This window comes from Balaenoptera ricei, chromosome 19 (genome assembly GCF_028023285.1).
Source record: "Balaenoptera ricei isolate mBalRic1 chromosome 19, mBalRic1.hap2, whole genome shotgun sequence".
NCBI classification, from domain to species: domain Eukaryota; kingdom Metazoa; phylum Chordata; class Mammalia; order Artiodactyla; family Balaenopteridae; genus Balaenoptera; species Balaenoptera ricei.
Window position 1 is genome coordinate 41805147 of NC_082657.1, and position 19371 is coordinate 41824517.

At 37.0% G+C, this 19371-nt stretch overlaps 1 protein-coding gene across 1 annotated transcript in view; it reads right to left on the bottom strand.

Moving 5' to 3' along the window:
* Positions 1-8790: 8790 nt before the first annotated feature.
* LOC132352959 (eukaryotic translation initiation factor 4 gamma 2-like) overlaps positions 8791-19371 on the bottom strand; it is a 136012-nt gene continuing 125431 nt past the window's right edge. Inside the window, 3 exon segments of the mRNA XM_059903758.1 lie at positions 8791-9310; positions 9312-10833; positions 10836-11541. Coding sequence (XP_059759741.1) covers positions 8914-9310; positions 9312-10833; positions 10836-11541 — 2625 coding nt within the window. The 3' untranslated portion in view covers positions 8791-8913.

Genomic DNA, 19371 nt, shown 5'->3' on the forward strand with positions numbered 1-19371 from the left:
TCCAATTTAACTGATGGGAAAGATGTATCTCAAGTCATCTCAAAGATGACTTGCCAAAGGTTACACAGTGGTTGATGTAGGTTTGGTTTTTATTTTAATTTTTTAATTGAAATACACAAGTTGATATATAATATTATATAAGTTACATGTGTGCAATATAGTGAGTTACACTTTTTAGAGGTTATACTCCATTTATAGATATTATACAATATTTTCTATATTCCCTGTGTTGTGCAGTATACCCTTGTAGCTTATTATATACCTAATAGTTTATATCTTTCTACCCTACCCCTATATTGCCCCTCCCCTTCCCTCTCCCCACTGGTAACCACTACTTTGTTCTCTATATTGGTGAGTTTCCTTGTTCCGTTATATTCACTAGTTTGTTGTATTTTTTTAAGATTCCACATATAAGTGATATCATACAGTATTTGTCTTTCTCTGACTTGTTTCACTTAGCATAATGCCCTGCAAGTCCATTCATGTTGCTGCTAATGGCAAAATTTCCATCTTTTTTAAGTTGAGTGGTATTCCATTGTGATATATATTCCATATCTTGGCAACTGTAAATAATGTTGTTATGAACATCGGGGTGCATGTAACTTTTCAAATTAGTGTTCTTGGTTTTTTCAGATATATACCAAGGAGTGGAATTGCTGTTCTTTTCATATATATATATCAAAGAGTTCTATTTTTAGTTCTTTGAGAACCCTCCATACTGTTTTTAACAGTGGCTGCACCAATTTACATTCTAATCAACAGTGTATGAGGATTCCCTTTTCTCCACATTCTCGCCAACATTTGTTATTTGTGTTCTTTTTGATGCTAGCCATCATGACAGGTGTGAGGTGATGTCTCATTGTGGTTCTGATTTGCGTTTCCCTGATGATTAGCAATGTTGAGCATCTCTTCATATGCCTGTTCTCCATTTGCATTTCCTTTTTGGAAAAATGTCTATTCAGTTCTGCCCATTTTTTAATTGGGTTGTTCGGTTTTTTTTGATGTTGAGTTGTGTGATCTGTTTATATATGTTGGATATTAACCCCTGATCAGTCATATCATTTGCAAATATTTTCTCCAATTTAGTAGGTTGTCTTTTCATTTTGTCAATGGTTTCCTTTGCTGTGCAAAAGCTTTTAAGTTTAATTAGGTCCCATTTGTTTATTTTTGCTTTTATTTCCTTTGTTTTAGGAGATGGATCCAAAAAAATATTGCTATGATTTATGTCAAAGAGTGTTCCACCTATGTTTCCCTCTAGGATTTTTATGGTATCTGGTCTTACATTTATATCTTTAATCCATTTTGAGTTTATTTTTGTATATGGTGTTAGAGAATGTTCTAATTTCAGTCTTTTACATGTAGCCATCCTGTTTTCCCAGCATCATTTATTGAAGAGACTGTCTTTTCTCTATTGTATATTCTTGCCTCATTTGTCCATAGATTAATTGACCATAAGTGTGTGGGTATATTTCTGGGCTCTCTATTCTGTTCCACTGAATTATGTGGTTGTTTTTGTGCCAGTACCAAACTGTTTCAATTACTGTAGCTTTGTAGTATAGTCTGAAGCCAGGGACTGTGATTCCTCCAACTCTGTTCTTCTTTCTCAAGATTGTCTTGGCTATTCAGGGTCTTTTGTTTTTCCATACAAATTTTAAACAAAGGTAGTTTATTTCTACTTTTAAATGCTATGGTATATGGCCTCCCTTAAAATAATATTGCCATTAAAGTTTAGCCAGGAAATAAATATTTAATCCATGTCTATTACCTTTTGAATTTTAAGCCATGTTTTTTTAAAATAGTATTCTATGTTTATAAAACAATGCAAAATAAGTAACATTATCCTTATTGTGTAGATGATAAAACTAAGGCAATGCTAGGGTGACTCAGTTAAAACTGGCATTGCTGGCACTCAAATTCCTGTTGTTTGACACTGAACCCTAGAATCTTTCCACTGTGGCTTACTGAAGAGCACAAATGGGTTTCAAATGTGCCAAAAGAAGAATGAAGGTTTTAGATATAGAAGACTCTTCAAAATGGGAAAATATTAGGGAATTTACATCTGGAAAACATAGGTTCTTATGGGGATACCTCAATCCAAGGAGAAAAAGACTTGACTTCATCATCTCTGTAGTCAAGTTTTAGCAACTACACACCATATAGGTTAGAAAGGAAAAGGTTTTGTTGTTGTTGTTGTTGTTTTTAAAGTTGTTAAAAGCACAGTCATATAGTGAATTAAATTCAATCCATTGAATGGCACAAATACAACTATCAAATACTAAGAGAGAAGAGTTTGTTGGTGATGCACAGTCTCTCAGATTTGTTACCAGCTTTGACCTTGTACCTGTAAGATACACAGACTAATCTTTATACAATGAATTAGGACTATTTTAGAGTTAAAGAAGATCCCTCTCTATGTAAGACAGTCACCAAAATTCACCAATCTCCTTCCATTTTGTTTCAACTGTTTCATATTTTACCCTCACTTTAATGGCTTCAACCCTGTTCTTTTTGATGTGAAATAGCTTCCTAAATTTTGATTTTAGGTGGCTTCTAAGAACTTTGGTGACACACTCTCTTTGGGTCTTGCATTCCTGGCTTCTTCGGTTAGAGCAGTAGACCTAAGTGGAATTGGCCAAATACTTCAGGCTCTTAGCAGTCTAGGCAAATGTTGGATTGAGTTTTCCCATTCTCTTTGAAATTGGGTGTGGGAATGTGACTTGTTTTTTTCTAAGAAATGAGAGATGAAGTGATATGTCACTTCTGGATGAAAACTTAAAGAGGGAGGCCACAATTCATCAGATTGCCTTTGTACCGCTGTGGTTAATGTAGAAGTACATTTAGATAAAATGTCTTTCAGCCTGGTTCCCTGAATTGCCACAATGAATAGGACCCTTATTTTAATCCCCACAACTAAAGCTAATAACTGAGATTTGGGGGTTCTTTGTTACTTGGGCATACCTAAACATATATTACAGTTACGGGGAGATTAACTGACCTTAATACTGGCATTTCAAACAAAACTTTCTGGTCTCTATCTGTTCCTGTCCATCCCAACCCTTAATGTGTATAGATTCTTAATTCATGGATATACATAAGCATTAATTGCCACAAATGCTAAAACCATCCAAGTTAAACACTTATTTTTTTCAACAATTATTTTTATGCCCAGAGTCATTTCTACTGTTTCAATAATTTTACCCTTTTCAAACACCCACTTGTTACCCTCTTACTTTTATGACAAAGGAGAGTGTGCATGAGGATATTATGCCTCATAAAACTGCATATTATAACAGTGTCTATGGAGAAATATATTTTCCTGAGATTGGAGGTACTTATCATTTGTGGAGTTCAAGCGTAGCACCAAAATCAACCTTTTTAGATTCATTTAACATAAATGCAACTTTTCTCTTTCTAAAACCAAAGGCTGGAAACTACCTACACAAATCTTCATAATGTATCTTTGACATCAACTAGCACTTAAAAAACATTCTGATGTGTTAAGTATAAAGGAATCAGAGATATGCTGATTGAATTTTCCATTGAAGTTGAACATTTTAAAGAAAAAGACAAGAAAGAAAAAAAGTTGGGGGATGCATGTTGCTCTTTGCTTCACACAGAACATTTGAAAATCTGCCTGACCTCTTTTTTTTTTTTTTTAAATTTATTTTCTGACCTCTTATTTTTATTTATTTAAATGAACAGCAGCAGCACTCACTGCCATCTGGTCCACAGGCACAGTGAGCTAATTAAAAAAAAAAAAAAAAAGGAACTTCAAACTATCATTTAAACCTTTTAAAATAATCCAGCCAATACAAGGGTTGAGAAAGCATCACTTGGATTGGCATACCAGAGGAACTAGGTCCCAGGGGTCAGTAAATCTGGATTTAGCCAGAGCCGTGTGTCGAGAAAATTTTGATGGAGACTTCCCCAGGAGTAACTGTACATTCCCAAGGAAGAACTTAGAATGGAATGAAAACTGGGCTTCACCCAATGCTAAATGCAACTATTTGGAAGACTTTCCACTCTTTTATCTCCCCAGCTCAGATTATAAACTTTGTTAGCAGTTTCAGTCTTTGGTATTTTTGTCTCTACATAGTACTCCAATTTGAAATCTTATTCCACATTGGGAATACATCCCGTCAAAGCAACAGCATCCTACATTCATTTTGCATTCTATAGGTCATTGATTTTTTCATTTAGTTTGAAATGTCTTGAAGCCCTTATCAAAGGTGATGCTAAAAGAACAATTTTAATAAGTCATCTAGTGCTTCTCTCAGCCCACACATATTTTTTGGCAGCACAGGAATATTGCTTTCTGCCATCTGTGCAGAATAGAATTTGGATTTTTGCTCAGGGTCAGTTAGAATGTGCTTAAGACCCAATGTGTAGCTAGGCTTTGATTCTTGCTCTAAACTTTTGGTATGTGTTGTTTAGAATTTAAAGTGGTTTCACTAAAATCTTCTCTTTTTTTTCTGTAGCTGACATATTGTACTAATAAAGTTTAAAATAAATTCTTTTCAGTAGTAGTTGGTTATTTTGTCTTTGTGGCGATCTAATCTAACAGCATTTCATTCAGTTTGTTTTGAAGATACACTCTGGGAGAGGAATGATTTAAGAATCCACGACAGTCGTGGTATACACCAAGGTATAAACACAAAATCTGACTGAGGAAATGTCTATGCACCAAGCAAATTTCTCAGTAATATTTGTGCTTGATATTTTCATTCCCATTCTGACAGATGAAGAAACTGAGGCTCAATAATGATACACAACTAGTAAGAAGTAGAATTAGGCTGTTAACTTAGGTTTGTGTTGTGCCAAAGCTCATGTTCTACTTAAAGAAACACACTCCAATAATATTCACTTCTTTTCAGTAAAGATGGATAAATTCGTATTATTTGCTGAGGACTACACTGAGTTCCTTGGGAAGAAAGAAATTGGAGACAGGAGGTCTCATTCTTTCAGAATTTTTAAATATAAATGAACAAGGTAGCACACATAGGAAGTAACCTCTATATTACTGCCAGGATGTTCTTTCTCAAACACAAAGCTACTTACATACCATTTTGTTGAAAAATGTCTTTAGTGTCTTTCTGTCTACAGGATAAAGCCTAAATTATTTAACATGACATTAACTGAACCTCTGCCCATTTCTCCAACTTCATTTCCAATATGCTAATGTCCTTATAGCCTACATTCCAGCTACACCAAACTATTTGTGCTTTCTGGAATGTGACTTTTTGTCACTATCCTAAAATTTTGCTGTTCCGATTTTTCTATCTGGGATTTCTTTCCATCATTTTAAAGGCAAGTTTTTGTCAAGAATCATCTGAAACAGTACCTCTTTCATGGATTATGCTCTTTTTTATCACCTGTAAACCACATCCATGCTTCTTCAACACAGCTATGGCAGCTACAGCTTATGTTTACATACTTTCTTCCTGGGTAGATTGAATTTTACAGTCTCAGGGCCATGTTCAGGGTATGTGGTAGAATTACAGCCATTAAATATTCTTTTAATAAGCAAAAACTGAGAACAGGAGAGAGAGGGTGGGTGAAAGGACCATCCAAATCTCTTGTAGGAGAGCAATAGGAAGCCCCGCAATAAATCTTATGAAAATTCAAAGCAAATAAATTCTATCATCATAAAGATTAGCTAGTTAATCTTTAACTAGGCTTCCATTAAAATAGTAGACACATATCAATGAAAATGACACAGGTCACTTTAGCTACCATGTACTCAGAGAGGGGGATTCCAACAGAAATTTTCTTTAAAATACAACAAACACACTTTAGTTATTGTGAATGAGAGAGAAAAGTACAGCTGTCCACACTGATATCTCAACTCTGGCCTATATGATGGTCTTACACAGACAGACACACACACACACGATGAGGGTCTCATACAGACAGACACACACATGCATGCACATGCCATGTGCACACACTCTCTTTTAAAATAGATTTTGGTGCTTATAAATACAAGAGGACCAATATTATACATGTTACAACAAATTTTGATTGTATTTCTTATATTTCTTTGGTGTTTCCTTTTCTCTCTCTTTTTATTTATTCAGTTAGTTATGGTAGTAACTGTAACAGTCATTTAGTATCACTTCTGCTTCAGTAAATTACCTTGCTTTATCCCAGGGGAAAAAAAAAAAACAAACAAACATAAAAATACAACTAAAACTCAAAGAAGAATGTAATAAGCCCTAGAACAATATATGCATTGCACTGAGATAGGATTAGCTCCTTCAGAAAGTGGTAGGGTTTAGCACAAGAGGTATGAGAGTGGACCCCCAGGGATCTTCTTAATGGGAGATTGCCACTAGGAAAAAAAAAAAAGAAAAACAGGAAAAATGAAAACATGGTTAACCACAGAAAAAAGAAAAGAGAGGGTAGGGTAACCACTAGGAAAGTAAACTATATTATTTTCCCAGTGCCACATCCTGGGCCAAAAATCTTGCTCATTCAGGGAATTGGCAGAGATGAATCATTTTTCTCATTTTCAGTTTTTGGTACATTCTTTCTGAGCAGCTCATTTGAAGAATGTAAACTCCAGGAACATGGATCTGTGTATCCCAGAGCTTTCGGAGTGATGAGAAGCCTGGCTGTTGGTTGAATGAAGAAGCAAGAATACCCTAGTGTCTGACACCAAGTCCTAGGTGTGTGCCCTTAACCTGCCTCTATCTCCAGCCTCAGCTCTTGCCACATCATAGTTAACCCACTGCAGCCTCACAGGTCTGCTTCTCACCAATGAGTCCTCCAAGCTACTGGCATTTGTTGTGGTCTGAAACCCTACGTCATCCTGCCCAATAGATACATAGTATGAGCCACAAAGCAAGTCTTATGTGTAATTACAAATTTTCTAGTAACCACACTAAAAAAAGTAAATTAGACAGATGAAGTTAATTTTGATAGTAATTTTTTATTTAACCCAATATATCCAAAACATTAACATTTGAGAAGTAGTCTATATAAAAATGGAGGTATGAACAAGGTATTTTATTTTATTTTTATTTTTATAATAACATGTAGAAGTTTTTGTGTATACTGGACTTACAGCACACCTGAATTTACACTAGCCGTTTTTCATGTCCTGCATTGGACAGTGCAGTTCAAACTCTTACTGTCTTCACTATCCTCCCTCCGCTTTTCCCTGGGAAGCTGTTCTAATCTGCTATTATGGCTTAGAGAAAAGCTCCCCTTTCTGGAGATGAGATTTTACCTCTATATTATATACTTTCTTATAAAATTCTTCATTATAGCAATTCTATGCTAATGAGTAATAACTCTTGGTGTTATCAGTTTAAAGTCTGTATTCCTCACTAGACTGACGGCTCCAGGAACACTTCTTTCATATTAATCCTTATATCCCCTGTGCTTACATAATATCCAACAAGAGGAGACATTTAATTAATACCTATTGAATAATCATTATTTAGTGCCTCTGACCCTTTATTTCCTCATCTATATAACAGGGATAAAAACGCCTATCTTATAGAGTGATTATAAGAATTAAACAACTTCATACATTCATGCATGTTTGTGTGTGTGTGTGTGTGTTTGTGTGTCTGTCTGTCTGTCTGTACTTAGAACAATGGCTAATACATCATAAGTTCTATATAGGGTCTGGCTTTTGGTAACAGTCATAGCAGTACGACTAAATCTAATTTTGTGAGGATTAAGGCAGACAGTAGATTGAGGAGGGTGTCTGGCATATGATAGTGCTACTTTTAAAAATTTTGTTATGCTCAGCCTATTATTTCATATAAATGTCATAGAATATGCTCTAGTAATTAAACCTCTTAGTATTAATTTGTAGTCCCAACCTTGGATTGCAATACTCTTAAGAGGCCCAGGAAAATAAAGAGTATTCTTCATTTAACAGCAGCCTGCACATATAATTACTAGAAGAAATGCAGAATTAAGCTTTAATTAAGGCCCACATGAGACTGCTTGGTGAATGTGTCTAGGTGGTAATATTGCTTATCTGTAAACCATAACTTCTAGAGTTTAGTATGTTCCCTTCCATCAATGTTTTTTTTCCAAGTATCACAATGTTTATTGATAGATACAAATATATAAAATCAGGGCATGAACATGACTTGATAAATTAAGTAGACTTAATTTCAATACTATAATACAAGGGACCAATTCAAATTCTCACCATTAGTTTCACACCCACAAAGACCACTTCAAGGGCACTTAAAATCTCAAACCTTACCAGTTTTGTGCAAGTAAACCATGTTTCTTTTAAAAAGACTTGTGCACTTGCCCAGGCTCAAGGATATTAAAATCTAGCACATAAAACCCATTACTAGAGGTAGAAATACTGGCAATATACTATTACGGCAGCAACCATCAATTACAGTTAAGAATTTTTCTGTAACAACCAAATGGATAAGTAAATATTGCAACAACTCAAGTATTACTGAGCAGAGTGCATTTCTACAGTATTCAGTGTTGCTATTCAGTTTTCTAACTTAAAACAACCTATGATAACTGGCAGCAAAGAAGGTCCTTGTAGTAGACTGCCTCTGCTTGAGAACTTATGATGTAATTATTGCATGCTGCTAATATACTATCTAAACATTAAAGATACTCCTAAAATATTTGATGGTAGACTATGATTAAGACATTACACTGCAAAAAAAACCTTATGCAGAAAGAAATCCTGACATGCTTCTGCTTTAAATATTGTGCAAACATTACAACAGAATGAATTTTCGCAGTGGTTAGGTCAAATGCAGTTACGTCATAGCAACGGTATGTTTTGTGCAATTTAAGGCTTTGGCTGATTCTTTTAGTCAGCTTCTTCCTCTGATTCTTCTTCTTCAGCAGTTTCTAGCCAGGTTAGTCACTGATTCACCTGGAACAAAGCCTTGCCTTTCCCTGGGAACTCTTGGGTTATATCTTCTTTCCAAGCCAAGAAACCTCTTCTTCAATAATTTCCATGTCATAGAAGTGAACAAAAAAGCAGAGCAACATGCCTTTCGGGAAGTTGCTATTGTAGCAGTGCACCTGAAGAACACAGAGGGCACTGACTTGTAGATCAACGTGATCATGAAGGAATTTCTGCATTACTGGCTTGAAGGAAAGAAGCAATTGTTTTTCCTGCTCTAACTGTTCTTTGGAAGGAGAAGAGGAAGAATCTCTTTCATCACTGGGTGGGTTTACTTCACTAGAAATGTACTGTAAGAAGCTAGCCACTAAGATGTGCACAAATCCTTTACCTACATGAAGTTTGGGAGAGATGTTATCTTTAATCCACTTATATATGGTTTGAGGGGATGATCCAACTTTGCTTTACCAGTGCCTTCTCCAATTTGAGGAGTGGGAATAAGAAACCCAGTCCCTTTCCTCCCAAGATCTCCAACATGTGGTCCTTATTCCGATCAATTTCTGGGAGCATTTTCTGCATATTAACCTTGCTTTGTTGGAAAAGCTCTGTTAACCACTCTGGATCTTGTAATTTAGCTAATTGCTGAAGACAAAGTAAGAAGAGAGGAAAATGGGTGCCACTTTCCAGTGGTTGAGCTAGTTCTGAAATGCTCACCAGCTCCGAAATGATAGCATGAGCTGCAAACTGTGCTAAATATGATTTCACCAAGGGGATGTCAATCTCCAGTTTGGGGCACTGGTCCAATATATTCAGGAAAGCCTGCATGAAGTTGTCACTTGTGGCCATCCCTTCCTGTTTGAGTAAACTGATCAAAGAACTTGCTTTTTCTTTATCTTCATCACTTCTATCTAGTGACAGGATGATTACTTTGCTTAATATCTCAGGGAGAAAGTGTTTAGGAGCCCTCATGTCTCTTACACCATTGACAGCTTCGTTTGCATTTCCACTATTCAGATACTTGGTTACAACCGTTTTGGTTAGTTTAAGCAGTTCTTCCTTTGATGGTGGTGGCTTTTTACTGGTCTTGGCAGGCTTTTCCTGAATAAGTGGTGGATTAGTTTTGAGACCAAGCTGAGGTGTCTGTCCCAGAGGTGGTGTTTGAGTGTGTGGTGGTTGTGCACTAGGAGGAATCATAGTTATCTGGGGCTGAAGCTTTGGCACTTGATTTTTATTCATTAGGAAAGACTGAGCAGGCCTCAGGCTAATCTCATCTGCATTAAGCTGTCCTTTCTTAGAAAACTGAGGTGGCATATCCTTCAACTGTCCTTGCAGCTGGGATAAAATTCCCTGACTCTGGTTATGGTAGAGCTGGCTTAGCCCCTGGCTTTTCATAAACTTGCCTCCCATCTCCCCAAACTGTGATTGTGTGGGAGGTATGATGTATCCCCCATGGCCACTGAAGAGTTGATTTGAACGATGACGCCCCATAGTGGGTGAAAATCTATCCTGGATAACTCCTGGACCAGTACCAATTCCGCTACCTGGCATTTGTCCAAACACATCAGCAAGTCCTCCAAGTGGGTCCCTATCCATTGTCATCCTGGGTGGCATGAACGGTCCCTCCAGAAAGAAGTCACTTCTCATTCCTTGAGCCATAGGAACAGGAATAAATACTCCTAGATCTTTTACTGCATCTTGACGGATTTGATTGATCATCTTTGGTCCATTGTCAAGAAAAGGCTTGTGAGGAACCCAATGGTGTTCTCTCAGCTCTATGGTATGCTGCAGCAGGAAACGAATCCTCACCAGCAATTCCTTACTTAACATCAAGGAGCACATTTGGGCAAAGTACTGATCCATTAAGGACTTGGCTCTTTCCTGGTCTAATCTAGGTCCCACTGTCCTCATTATCTGACAGAGGCACTCCAAATCCTCTCCCATATCTTTGAGTTGGAGTCTCTTCTTTTTTTCCAAAAGTGTTTTGGAAGGATAGATTCATAAATAAGATCAAGCTTTCCAAGTTCTCCAACGAATTTGATGTTCCCCAACATCTTGATCTTAGCAATGGCTCTCTGTTCCTCCTCCTCGGGGAGGAGGGGATTTTCATGCTTATCATAGATATAAACATTTCTGGTTCGGTTTTCAAATTCATCTTGTAATTTGGAAATTCAGAGGCGTCTGAATGTTGTGCTTTGCTTCTGTCCTGGTTGACCCTCTGCTGCTGGGCCATCAAAGTTTGGTTCATCTTCTGCCAATCGCAGACATAGCTGAACATACAGCGAGCTATACTTTGGCTCTTCTAGGGCTTTGTCCACAATCAGCAGTATGACCCCTTTAAGGATGAGTTTAGACTCTACACCCACAATGAGGAGCTCAAGGCATAGCTTGTCAGACTTCTCAGGAGTAAGCTTACTTAGTATGCCTCTTACTTTCCTGAAGATTGCATCATGTCGTTCTTTTTCATTTGCGTAGTTGTTTGCTACGGAGTTGTCATCTCATCTAGTGTTTCCTGCAGGAATCGATTTCTGCGCGTTTTGCCCTGGGGATTTCCCCGGGAACTCGCTGTTGACAGCAGTCTTGAGATAGTGCTGAGGTGCACCCCTGCTTCCTCCTCCGCCAGAAGAAGCACTGAAAGGAGAAGCACCGCCTTCTGCAATCTCACTTTTCACTTTGGCAGCTCGACAACGAAGAATCTTCAAAAGAATAATATTAATGGATGGGGTGGGGAGGGAAGGGGATGGGAGAAATGAAAAACCTTCACCGAGAACTCAGCATTTGCCACTGCAGCTGCCTCCTCAGGATCTGGTCATCGGGGACGGGGAAGGGAACGGAAAAGAAAAAAGGCAGAGGGAAGGGGGAGGAAGGAGTCGCCCCTTCCAGCAATGTTATGTGATTTATGAAGGCATTTGAGTTCCTGTAGTTTTATTTGTCTAATGAGAGGTAGGACTGGTGATTCTTTATTTCCTAAATTTGGGCCAGTCATGAAAATTTGTCCCCATAACTGATTCTTCTTTAGCCCCCTCTGCAGAGACAGACATACACTGTTAATCAGCTTATTGTACTTTCCTTTTCCTTTCATTGTCTTTACTCCTTCCATCTGAAGTGTAGTTGTGATAAAGTCAGTCCAGCCTCCTGCAGGCTAATGTGGACTGGGAAATAATGGGTTACACCTATAAGGTCTCTCTAGCTTGCAAATGATAAGAATCCGTAATGACTATCCAGTCCATCCTACATGAAAAGAGTGATCTAATAGTATAAAATGGTTGTAAAGATAACCCAATGTCCCAGGCAAGGATTTAAAACGTGCTTTTTTTTTTTTTTTTTAAGTATAGTTGATTTACAATGTTGTGTTAGTTTCTGGTGTATGGAAAAGTGATTCAGATATATATAAACACACACACATACACATGTGATTCAGATATATATACACACACATACATATACACACATACATATTCATATATATATTCTTTTTCATATTCTTTTCCATTATGGCTTATTACAGGATATTAAATATGGTTCCCTGTGCTATACAGTAGGACCTTGTTTAAAAAGTCTTTTTTAAAAAGCAGATGTTAACCTTCAAGAGGGAGCCATCTACAACTCAGTATAAAGGACTTAGTTGCCACAATAACCCTTTGTTCTGGACAAAAGTCTGATATGTTCACTGATTTCTACAATCAAAAGATGACTACATGGTGAAATTAGGCTGAATTTCCTTACTGAGGCCCAATGGTCAGTAAGTGGTCAGAATGGCCAGTAGGGATATGGAGATCCTATGGGTCACAGGCAGGAGTGGAGGTACCACCAAATTGCAGCTCAGATTATCACCAAGAGAAAAGTTAATGGCTTTTAGTCAAGAAAGTCAAGATAAGTGGGCTTTCAAAGTAAGGGAAGCAAGAAATTGGAGACCTGTGGAGGACAAAAAAGAAAGGGGGAGTAGCTGGAGAAGGGTTACTGTGCACATTTCATATTTAATACTCGATAATGCCTCTGCCTGTGGGTAAAAGCTAAATAAATTAGAAAATGTTAGTAGGATTTATCATGCATCATGCAAATAAAAAGGTTGGAATTCAGTCTGATGTGAGTTAGTTTGAATTCTGAAACCACAATTTAATAGCTGCGTGCTCTTTGTCTGCTTACTTAAGCTTGATAAGCTTCCACAGTCTCTACTTCTAAAGTAACAGGGAAATGCCTATGGTAAAGATTTCTTTTTTGTTTGTTTTGGCTTTCTTTGAATTACTAAACGGCACAGAACAGATATAAATAATGCTATTTCTCTTATCTGTCCCCTTCTTTCTTTCATCTGAATGGCACTGTGTTTGTACAATTCTGTAGTTAGCATGATCAAACCTTCTGCAGATTTCCCACTGCACACTTAGGAATACAAACCAAATTAAAGAGAAGAATGTGACAAAATTGCAATGGTGAGTGTCTGTGTGTGTGTGTTGTAAAAGTTGAGGGTATTGATTAAAAAGTCTCCATTTCTTAAATTATTTCTGGCTCAATTTTCTAGACTTTCAGGTACTTTTAAGATCTTTTCATTCTTAGGAATAAAACATTCATTTTTGCATACAAATAGCTAGCTAGAGATAGAAGAATAGAGAAATATACTCAATAGGAATTAGTAAATTTAAGATAGTAATGAGCATAACATAACTATCTTCATCACTTTCATATACACTGCCTTCTTACACACCCACAATAATCAGGTGAGATAGGTAATTACTAGGCATACTTCACAGAAAGATTATAAGACTCATCTTAAGGTCATAGAGCAAAAAGTTGCAGGCTCTCTAAATCTCACCTTTTCCTATAATATTGCTGCTGGCAAATGCAACAATATTTTCTTGTGTAAAAAGGTCACATTTTAATTTCCCCTGATGTTACGAAAACACAAGTACTAGAGAGGAATGTGGTTGACATTAAAACCGCTGAAAACAAAGTAAGCACTCTTTTTAGGGAATCTTTCCAATTTAGGAAAGCCCATAACTATAAACAAAGAAAGTACCATGGAGAAGAGAACGAGATAACAGTTACTATCTAGGAAACATTATCCAAAGTCTACGTGAATAGGCCAGTCCCAGACATTTAAAGTCTACTAGTTGTGGGACTAACAGCAGTATACTCAAATGATAGAGTATCCAGGACAGTATGATGATACCTGCTTTAAGAGAAGTCATTTCCAAATCATTGAGCCTTGAACAATGAAAGGTGAGCACTACTGGCATACCTGTCAGATGGAACAAACCCAGAACACAGTACACATGGATCAGATCTTTGCTATCTATAAATATTAAATAAGCATTTAGTCTTGGACAGCTCTGGGCTTTCTGAGTACAGGCATTGTTCTTCAAGATAGGCATATGTAATACCATGTAGTATACAGAAAAAAAAAATAATCGGGAAAGGAAGACCTTAATCCCAGCTGATTAATTCTCTCTGAAAAGTTATCTACGGTCTCTGAACTGTCATTTACCTGAGATCAAAATCTCTGACCTGCCTACATCACAGAATAGTTAGGAATTATCATAGAACTAAAATACCCCATATTGTGTAAAGAACAGAAAGATTATAAGGAGGTGTTATTCTCAATACAAATTTAAAACTTCCTGTTGTTTCAATCCATCTAGCTCATTATATGTGAAACTTCTTTTTAATACTAATTAATTTTATTATATATTTTCTTTAAATTTGGAGCTCATGAATTACTTTTTTAAATTTAATTTAATTTATTTTTTTATAGAGCAGGTTCTTATTAGTTATCTATTTTATACATATTATAATGTATGTATGCCAATTCCAATCTCCCCATTCATCCCACCACCACCATGCCGCAACCCACTTTCCCCCATTTCTGTCCATACCTTTGTTCTCTACATCGGTGTCTCTATTTCTGCCTTGAAAACCGGTTCATCTGTACCATTTTTCTAGATTTCACATATATGCGTTCATATATGATATGTGTTTTTCTCTTTCTGACTTACTTCACTCTGTAGGACAGTCTCTAGGGACGTCCACGTCTCTACAAATGACCCAATTTCCTTCCTTTTATGGCTGAGTAATATTTCATTGTATATATGTAGCACATCTTCTTTATCAATTTGTCTTTTGATGGGCATTTAGCTTGCTTCCATAACCTGGTTATTGAAAATAGTGCTGCAATGAACATTGGGGTGCATGTGTCTTTTTGAATTATGTTTTTCTCTGTGTATATGCCCAGTCGTGGGATTGCTGGGCCATATGATAATTCTATTTTTAGTTTTTTAAGGACCCTCCATAATGTTCTCCAGAGTAGCTGTATCAATTTACATTCCCACCAACAGTGTAGGAGTACCTTTTCTCCACACCCTCTCCAGCATTTGTGGTTTGTAGATTTTCTGATGATGCCCATTCTAACTGGGGTGAGGTGATACCTCATTGTAGTGCTGATTTGCATTTCTCTAATAATTAGTGTTGTTGAGCATCTTTTCATGTGCCTCTTGGCCATCTGTATGTCTTCTTTGGAGAAATGCCTATCTAGGTCTTCTGCCCATTTTTTGATTGGTTTATTTGTTTTTTTAATATTGAGCCGCATGTGCTGTTTATATATTTTGGAGATTAATCCTTTGTCTGTTGATTCATTTGCAAATATTTTCTCCCATTCGGAGGGTTGTCTTTTTTGCTTTGTTTATAGTCTCATTTGCTGTGCAAAAGGTTTAGAGTTTCATTAGATCGCATTTGTTTATTTTTGTTTATATTTCCATTACTCTAGGAGGTGGATAAAAAATATATTGCTGTGATTTATGTCAAAGAGTGTTCTTCCTATGTTTTCCTCTAAGAGTTCAGTAGTGTCCGGTCTTACATTTAGGTCTTTAATCCATTTTGAGCTTATTTTTGTGTATGGTGTAAGAGAGTGTTCTAATTTCATTCTTTTACATGTAGCTGTCCAGTTTTCCCAGCACCACTTATTGAAGAGACTGTCTTTTCTCCATTGTATATCCTTGCCTCCTTTGCCGTAGATTAGTTGACCATAGGTACATGGGTTTATCTCTGGGCTTTCTATCCTGTTCCATTGATCTATATTTCTGTTTTTGTTCCAGTACCATATTGTCTTGATTACTGTAGCTTTGTAGTAGAGTCTGAAGTCAGGGAGTCTGATTCCTGCAGCTCCATTTTTTCCCCTCAAGATTGCTTTGTTACTAGGGATCTCTTGTGTCTCCATACAAATTCTAAGATTTTTTGTTCTAGTTCTGTAAGAACTTCGCCTGATAATTTCATAGGGATTGCATTGAATCTGTAGATTGCTTTGGGTAGTATAGTCATTTTCACAATATTAATTCTTCCAATCCAAGAACATGGTATATCTCTCGATCTGTTTGTGTCATCTTTGATTTCTTTCATCAATGTCTTATAGTTTTCTGAGTATAGGTCGTTTACCTCCTTAGGTAGGTTTATTCTTAGGTATTTTATTCTTTTTGTTGCAATGGTGAATGGGACTGTTTCCTTATTTCTCTTTCTGATCTTTTGTTGTTAGTGTATAGGAATGCAAGAGATTTCTGTATATTAATTTTGTTTCCTGCAACTTTACCAAATTCATTGATGAGCTCTAGTAGTTTTCTGGTGTCATCTTTAGGATTCTCTATGTATAGTATCATGTCATCTGCAAACAGTGACAGTTTTACTTCTTCTTTTCCAATTTGGATTCCCTTTATTTCTTTTTCTTCTCTGATTGCCGTGCTAGGACTTCCAAAACTATGTTGAATAAGAGTGGCGAGAGTGGGGCTTCCCTGGTGGCGCAGTGGTTGGGAGTCTGCCTGCCGATGCAGGGGACACGGGTTCGTGCCCTGGTCTGGGAGGATCCCACGTGCTGCGGAGTGGTTGGGCCCGTGAGCCGCAATTGCTGAGCCTGAGCGTCTGGAGCCTGTGCTCCGCAACGGGAGAGGCCGCGATGGTGGGGGACCCGTGCACCGCGATGAAGAGTGGCCTCCGCTTGCCACAGCTGGGGAGGGCCCTCGTGCAGAAACGAAGACCCAACATAGCTATAAATAATAAATAAAAATAAAAATAAAAATTATAAAAAAAAAAAAAAGACTGGCGAGAGTGGACATCCTTGTCTTGTTCCTGATCTTAGAGGAAACGCTTTCAGTTTGTTACCATTGAGAATGATGCTTGCTGTGGGTTTGTCGTATATAGCCTTTATTATGTTGTGGTAGGTTCCCTCTAGGCCCACTTTCTGGAGAGTTTTTATCATAAATGGGTGTTGAATTTTCTCAAAAGCTTTTTCTGCTTCTATTGAGATTATCATATGGCTTTTATCCTTCAATTTGTTAATATGTTGTGTCACATTGATTAATTTGCATATATTGAAGAATCCTTGCATCCCTGGGATAAATCCCATTTAATCATGGTGTATGATCCTTTTAATGTGTTGCTGGATTCTGTTTGCTAGTATGTTGTTGAGTATTTTTGCATCTATAGTCATCAGTGATATTGGTCTGTAATTTTCTTTTTCTGTAGTATGTTTGCCTGGTTTTGGTATCAGGGTGATGGTGGCCTTGTAGAATGAGTTTGGGACTGTTCCTTCCCCTGCAATTTTTTGGAAGAGTTTGAGAAGGATGGGTGTTAGCTCTTCTCTAAATGTTTGATAGAATTCACCTGTGAAGCCATCTGGTCCTGGACTTTTGATTGTTGGAAGATTTTTAACCACAGTTTCAATTTCATTACTTGTGATTGGTCTGTTCATATTTTCTATTTCTTCCTGGTTCAGTCTTGGAAGGTTATACCTTTCTAAGAATTTGTCCACTTCTTCCAGGTTGTTCACTTTATTGGCTACAGTTGCTTGTAGTAGTCTCTCACGATGCTTTGTATTGCTGCGGTGTCCATTGTAACTTCTCCTTTTCATTTCTAATTTTATTTATTTGAGTGCTCTTCCTCTCTTTCTTGAGAATCTGGCTAAAGTTTATCAATTTTGTTTATCTTCTCAAAGAACCAGCTTTTAGTTTTATTGATCTTTGCTATTGTTTTTTTGTTTCTATTCCATTTATTTCTGCTCTGATCTTTATGATTTCTTTCCTTCTACCAACTTTGGGTTTTGTTTGTTCTTCTTTCTCTAGTTCCTTTAGGTGTAAGGTTAGATTGTTTCTTTGAGATTTTTCTTGTTTCTTGAGGTAGAACTGTATTGCTATAAAATTCCCTCTGAGAACCGCTTTTGTTGCATCCCATAGGTTTTGGATCATCGTGTTTTTGTTGTCATTTGCCTCTAGGTATTTTTTGATTTCCTCTTTGATTTCTTCAGTTATCTCTTGGTTATTTAGTAATGTATTTTTTTAGCCTCCATGTGTTTTTGTTTTTTACATTTTCTTCCCTGTAATTTATTTCTAATCTCACTGCATGTGGTTGGAAGAGATGCTCAGTATGATTTCAATTCTCTTAAACTTACCAAGGCTTGATTTGTGACCCAAGACGTGATCTATCCTGGAGAATGTGCCATGTGCACTTGAGAAGAAAGTGTAATCTGCTGTTTTCGGATGGAATGTCCTATAAATATCAATTAAATCTATCTGGTCTACTGTGTCATTTAAAGCTTGTGTTTCCTCATTAATTTTCTGTCTGCATGATCTGTCCACTGGTGTATGTGAAGTGTTAAGTCCCCCAATATTATTGTGTTATTGTCAATTTCCTCTTTTATAGCTGTTAGCATTTGTCTTATGTATTGAGGTGCTCCTATTTTGGGTGCATATATATTTATAATTTTTATATCTTCTTCTAGGATTGAACCCTTGATCATTATGTAGTGTCCTTCCTTGTCTCTTGTAACATTCTTTATTTTAAATCTATTTTATCTGATATGAGTGTTGCTACACCAGCTTTTTTTTGATTTCCATTTGCATGGAATATCGTTTTCCATCCCCTCACTTTCAGTCTGTATGTGTCCCTAGGTCTGAAGTGGGTCTCTTGTAGATAGCATATATATGGGTCTTGTTTTTGTATCCATTCAGTGAGCCTGTGTCTTTTGGTTGGAGCATTTAATCCATTCTCATTTAAGGTAATGATCGATAGGTATGTTCCTATTACCATTTTCTTAATTGCTTTGGGGTTGTTTTTGTAGATCCTTTGCTTCTCTTGTGTTTCCCACTTAGAGAAGTTCCTTTAGCATTTGTTGTAGAGCAGAATTGGTGCTGCTGAATTCTCTTAGCTTTTGCTTGTTACGTAAAGCTTTTGATTTCTCCGTCGAATCTGAATGAGATCCTTGCCAGGTAGAGTAATCTTGGTTGTAGGTTCTTCCCTTTCATCACTTTAAATATATTGTGCCACTCCCTTCTGGCTTGTAGAGTTTCTGCTTAGAAGTCAGCTGTTAACCTTATGGGAGTTCCCTCATATGTTATTTGTCATTTTTCCCTTGCTGCTTTTAATAATTTTTCTTTGTCCTTAATTTTTGTCAGTTTGATTACTATGTGTCTCAGCGTGTTTCTCCTTGGGTTTATCTTGCCTGGGACTCTCTGCGCTTCCTGGACTTCGGTGGCTATTTCCTTTCCCGTGTT